General features: G+C 36.4%; 1 protein-coding gene across 2 annotated transcripts; it reads left to right on the top strand.

The window, feature by feature from the left end:
* Window positions 1-569: 569 nt before the first annotated feature.
* Window positions 570-3,139, top strand: LOC116024816 (octanoyltransferase LIP2, mitochondrial). 2 transcript variants are annotated; one of them, XM_031265818.1, is made up of 4 exons: window positions 640-688; window positions 854-925; window positions 1,850-1,924; window positions 2,270-3,139. In XM_031265818.1, the coding sequence occupies exon 4, from the start codon at window positions 2,274-2,276 to the stop codon at window positions 2,967-2,969; it is 696 nt and encodes a 231-aa protein (XP_031121678.1). In that variant the 5' UTR covers window positions 640-688; window positions 854-925; window positions 1,850-1,924; window positions 2,270-2,273; the 3' UTR covers window positions 2,970-3,139. The 2 variants fall into 2 exon arrangements, with proteins under 2 accessions (XP_031121677.1, XP_031121678.1); XM_031265817.1 differs by lacking the exon at window positions 854-925 and having other exon boundaries at window positions 570-688.
* The last annotated feature ends 2,861 nt before the right edge of the window (window positions 3,140-6,000 follow it).

Here is a 6,000-nt window from a genome sequence, read left to right as displayed (position 1 = left end):
TTTAATATTTTGATTGGATAGTTTAATATTTTGATTCGATGGCATTATATTAAGAGGTTATTTGGTAACCGACTTGACTTTCTTGGTGGTTGAGGATGTGAGAAAATTAATATCACGTGCGTTTCAATTTGAGAAAATTATTGCCATATATACTGTGTGCTATGACTTTGGGTACTACTTACGGACTTTGTGCAATGCTTGCGGGTTACATTGTCTATAGGGTTACACATAATATATGCTTTAATAGATATAAATAATACATGTTAAGATCTAGTGGTTCAGTAGCACCCGATTACATTCTCATATGAAAGGGGTAGATTCTCGCCTTAGAGACAATATTGACTCTTTTATTGCATTGTAACAGGGTCAATGGTATTCCAAAAAAAAATATAGAGATAATACATTATTATATATAATAAAATCATTAAAGGTTGAGGAAACAATTAGTCTTGTAGACCTTTTGGGCCATTTAGTCTTGTAGATTCCTACGCACTTACGCAGGCAAAAAATTTCTCGGCCCGGCCCAGGGAAAGAGGAAACAAATAAAACTGAAAAGTGAAAAGGGAAGAAATTAGCTCACAGAAAATCAAGATAAACTTGGAAGTCTTCCATCTCTAATCTCTTCACTCTCCTTCTCCATTGGAGCTCCGAATACCCATTTCGCGGACCCAATTTTCCGAAATCAAAGGTGTGCCCTAATTTTCCCTTTCCCCGCTCCTTTCATTTCAGTGTCTGTATATGCAATAATGCATTTTGTCAATATACAAGTGTTTGTAGTTAAAGCTCTGTTGTTGATTGAAGTTCATTCTTGTGGATTGAGTGCAAAGCTTATGTTCTTTTGGGGTTGTTGCAGTTTATCTCTGTATTAGGAGTTGATTGAAGTTCATTGTTAGAGTTTTTGCTGGCAATTGAGCTTTACAGTCTGGTAATATATGCTTGAATCATTAAATGTGTTAAGGAATGACTAGAATTATGACTTTACTCTCATTTTGAGAGTTGGGGCATTCTGCTGTTGAAGATAATCCTGATTAGATTCAAAGAGGGCTAATCGTAGGTTAAAAACAAGTATTGATTTCAAAAGTGGACATGACTAGTGTTTTCAGGACTCTGCTCGATGATCTTTAGGTAGTTTAATATAAATGTACTACCTTGATGTTTTTTAGGAAAGTCTAAAAGAATGAATTTATCTGAGCTCCGAGCATTTTAAATGAAGCTCGCTTATACGGAGTATTAAATAATGAAATGTGGAGGTTCGTACTTGTCTATGTTGTGAACAAATTGGACTGAAAGATAAGATCTTTGTAATCACTTGGTAGGTTACAGTCTGCAAACACAAAGGAGGTTTCTTTCTTTACCTATTAAAGCATTGAGAGGGTAATGAAATTAGGAGGAGGTGGGAGGGAGTAGAAATTTGGTGAAAAAGGTCTCTTCTTGACTTCTTGTGCATAAAACTTCATAGTAAGTGATTAGGATACAGTATGATTCAGGTTGTTTTGTCCCAGAAATTTCGAGTCTAACATGTCGGTACTCACTACCTGCTAATTGAATATCAAGAGTACCTCCTTCCTTTCTCAATTGTACATGTACTTGCAAATTTTGAAACGGATCATCACTATCCACAACTATAAGCATTCCAAAATCCACGCTTCTCTTCATATCTAAGCTTATATGATTTGGTTGAAGGTGTAGCTGTAGCATTAATTTGATCAATTTATTCTTGCTAAATTTAGGCTTTGAACAACTGGATTACAGATTAACTTCTTTTTTTTTTCTAGTGCTCAACAGATGTTTTATTAGGATCCTTCACTTTTTGTTTTCATCCAAATCTGATTCTCAATTCAAATTGCAGTTGCAGCTGCGATAAGACGTAGTTGGATTGACTGCAAATCACTCTTACATTTCAAGGAAGAACACCTCCGGTTAGGTAACATCCTTTATCAATTTTTTGCTGCTAGTTACCGGCAGAGAAGCTCAACTAGATTGGCATTGTTGATCTGCAATTGTTAATCTTCATTGCATTCTCTGTGTATACCAATTTATATATATAATCATCAAATCATAGCAATGTTGGGGATTCAGATTGGGTTTGTGTCTCCTTTGTGAATTTAATGTGTTGCCCTCATTTCCAAGCCTCTGACTCTCTGAGTGTAAAAACTGAGGCCCTTCCGGAATTAACTCTTTTGATATTCAAATTTGTAGTTATAATGAAATGTATGATGTCTGATTCTATATTTAAAACTGAATTCATTTCTTTCCCCTTCATTCATAGGGGTATGAGAGTTCCTCGAATTCTTGAGGTGTGGAAACTGGGCACTGTCAATTACCTTGAGGCACTGAAGCTGCAAGAGAAGCTCACAGCTGATAGAAAATCCCTTAAAATAACAGATACCCTGTTGTCTTTACAACATCCGCCTACATATACCCTTGGCAAAAGGCGAACTGATCACAATCTATTAGTTCCCGAGTCTGAACTTGAAGCCATGGGAGCCGAACTTCACTATACGCAAAGAGGAGGTGACATTACTTTTCACGGTCCTCACCAAGCCATCTTGTATCCTATTATTTCTTTGAGAGATATAGGCCTTGGAGCTAGAAAGTATGTGGAGAATCTTGAGTTAACCATGATTGAGTTGGCATCGAAATATGGCGTGAAAGCACAGGCTGGAAGAACAGGAGAAACCGGAGTTTGGGTTGGGGAGAGAAAGATAGGAGCCATTGGAGTACGGATTTCATCTGGGATTACCTCACATGGCTTAGCATTCAATATCAATCCCGATTTAAGCTACTTCAAGAATATTGTGCCGTGTGGGATTGCAGATAAGGAGGTTACATCTTTGAAAAGAGAAGCAACCGTAGAACTTCCTGGTGAAGATGTAATTCAGGAGGAGCTCATTTCTTGCTTTATTAGATTATTCGGTTACAACGATATTGTTTGGAAAAACTTCCCATCCTTACCACTTCATACCTAAAAACTTATTTCCAAAAACACCCACATTGGCTTCGACTTCAGGAGCACCTCCTATAGGGTTCTTGATTGTGTTCATCGAATTACTTATTTATAATTCTCGAACATCAAGGCTCATTAGTCCTCTGTAATATCTCCATTTTCATTAATACCAATGTTTTGTTCCTACACAAATGAACTAACCTTTATATGTATATATTTTTCAATGATGGCAGATCTTGTTTCAGTGACATCAAGAATCTAGTAGTATTATTACAGGCAATAATGTTGTTTGTATTGTTCCATGGTTGTACTCTGTAGCCTTGTTGGCATCTGTACCTTTGCTTTGAATTCAGAACTCAGAAAAGTCCTCTTTTCCAATGCCACAGAGGTCAGAGGAGAAGTTTTGTCTATCAAAAAGGAAAGGCAAATAATGAAATGGAAGCAAAACCATGTCCTCTAGTGTCTTGTAATCTATATGATTCCAATTGGTGCCAATCATGTAACATTTATCGTCATACGCCTTGAGGAATCTTTCCTCAAGGCCGGTTCTAATACATAACACATGGACATTAACCACGAGAGTTTTACGTATTATGATACAGATCGGTTTACCCCACGAGAATGATGACTAAATCTTGAAGTAGTCTGATCTGACTATTTGAGACAAAGCTTAACCCACACCACAGCTAACTTTAGCTGTGACTGTTGCACTTATTCACACTACTAAACTATAATTAAAAGCTTTAATATTACAAAGAAGTACACAGGAGAAGGTGATTACACTAATTATGGAGATTGGGCACATGAGGCATGTTCTTTAATCTTCCAAGATTGTCCTAAAACCAAGATATAAGTATGGCAATTAGTCAAATAACTCAAATCAGCATCACATGTCACAAGCAACTTCCCACCTGCCTGAGGAAAAAAGTTTTTTTTTTTTTTGTTTTTCTCAAGATTTCAAAATGGGGCAGTAGTCTACTAGTCTCTAGTCAAAGCCACTAGTCTGAATGCTCCAACTTTGACTTGAATCTGTGGATTAACCTTAGTTTATCCAAACACACATGTTCTGTCTGCACCCTTGTAGTGCTTAAAACCAAGTTTTCACACCCCTTAAGCCCAAACCCTGCATTGCATTCCATTTCTGTTCTCTTTAGCCATCTCATCAGAAAAAATGAGAAACACCCACAGATCATCTGCTTCTCATATCTTGGTTTTGCTCTTCTTCTTCTTCCACCTCTTCGCGTGTTTCTCCCCCGGGGAGGGGACAGGGAAGATCCATTCAAGAAGGCTGCTAGCTTCATCTGTCACCTCATTCTCCGCTAATCTAGGAGAGATCAATGGAGCAATGGTGGAGCCTGAGAAAGCTGTGGAAAATGGCTTGAGAAAGAAGCCGCCGAGCGCTTCAAATCCCATCCAGAATAATATACACCATTGATCCTCACAGAGAAATCATCAATGGTATCTTTTTTTGCAGTTCATCATATTCTCTGATCTTCTTCTGGTTTTATAAAATAATTTTGTTGGATACATATAGGAAGCTAAGGTAAGGCATCATGTAATTGGTAGAATCAAGATTAGTTAGCAGTGTGCCTGTGCTGGAAAAAAATTAAAGTAGATCTAATTAACTTCCAACACAATGGAGCTGAGGATTTGTAGTTCATGTAATGTTGCTGGTGATCAATCATCAATGTAGGAATTCTTTCATTCTTGAGTATGATAATTATTGTATATTATTATATATCTGTTGCTAATGTCTTTTAATGCTATTTCCTTTCCTTGTTTTCTTGTGTGATATTGCCTTGTGGATCAACCCAAGCTATGGTAGATAGATAGCTAGAAAATAATATTCGATCTCCAAATTAAAATTAGTTTTACAAATGAATTGACTCGCAATCAAATTATGAATGAAAAACATACCCTTGGTGTATTATCTTTTATTATACTGATTTAATTATGCATTAATGAATTCTCATGGTTTTTTTGTTTGTTTTTTTTTTTTAAAGTTTTTTAATGTGGCATAAAATATATGCTAAATATGCTAAATACCTAATCCTTTCTCTCTTTTCCTAAGCTACCAAGAAGTTCAATGCTAAGAAACAATTGTATTTTTTCACTTAGAATTATCACCATTATATTTGATAGCCACTAATGGTATTTTCTAAAATAGAAAAATTATTGATGCACTATGCTAAATTTTTGGTTTAAATAATAAATATTATAGGCTAGATCAAGTGATTAAATGGTCCAAATTTAATTATATAGGTTATTGCAATTAAAAGTGTAGACTTTTTTTTTTTTAAGGTAAACGTAGCTATTCCATTAATTCATAACATAAAACGTTTACATCAACGATCAATGAAATGGTAAACCATTCCTTACAGTCAGACATAGAAACAACTTTTCTAACTATGCTATAGAAAATTTGAATCGCAGACTGTTTCATAACTAGGAAGCTATGTTCCTTCAAGGAGCTTAAAGCTTCATCAAAGATCTGGGTCTTCATCATCATTCTTTTTTGCTCGCCCCAGGATAAGATCAACACTTGCCGAAACCAAACTAAACGATTTATGCTAATGATAATGAAAAGCTCGTGAAAGTAACGAGAGGAAAAAGCCTGTGAAAGTAACGAGAGGAAAACACAATAATAGAGAAAATAAAAAATGGTAAAGCCAAAGTAGGGTTGGGAGCTCAAGACTACCAACACAAATCCCAATACCTACCTACTATTATTTTATTAAAGGGAAAGAAAACGGAAGAAGAAGATCTGTGGCGGTGGTCGGAGGCGGACGGAGCTGCGACGGTGGTCGAGGCGGAAGAAGAGCGAGAGTAAACGTAGAAGGTGACCAAAACCGCCGGGTCAAAGCTCCATTAGAGCTCCGGCCGGAGGCCGGCGGTGGAAGCCGAAGTTGAGCAGCAGAGAAAAGCTTTTCGAAAACTAAACTCATGTATTTTTTTCATCACCCAACAAAGTGCACATTTGACTATATAAAAGTGCACTACTTTGATATAAAAATGCACTACTTTGCTTAGAAAAAAGGTGGTAGTAGAACATG

Source organism: Ipomoea triloba, chromosome 7, assembly GCF_003576645.1.
Source record: "Ipomoea triloba cultivar NCNSP0323 chromosome 7, ASM357664v1".
Classification (NCBI taxonomy): Eukaryota; Viridiplantae; Streptophyta; class Magnoliopsida; order Solanales; family Convolvulaceae; genus Ipomoea; species Ipomoea triloba.
This window is presented reverse-complemented; position numbering and strand designations above follow the sequence as displayed.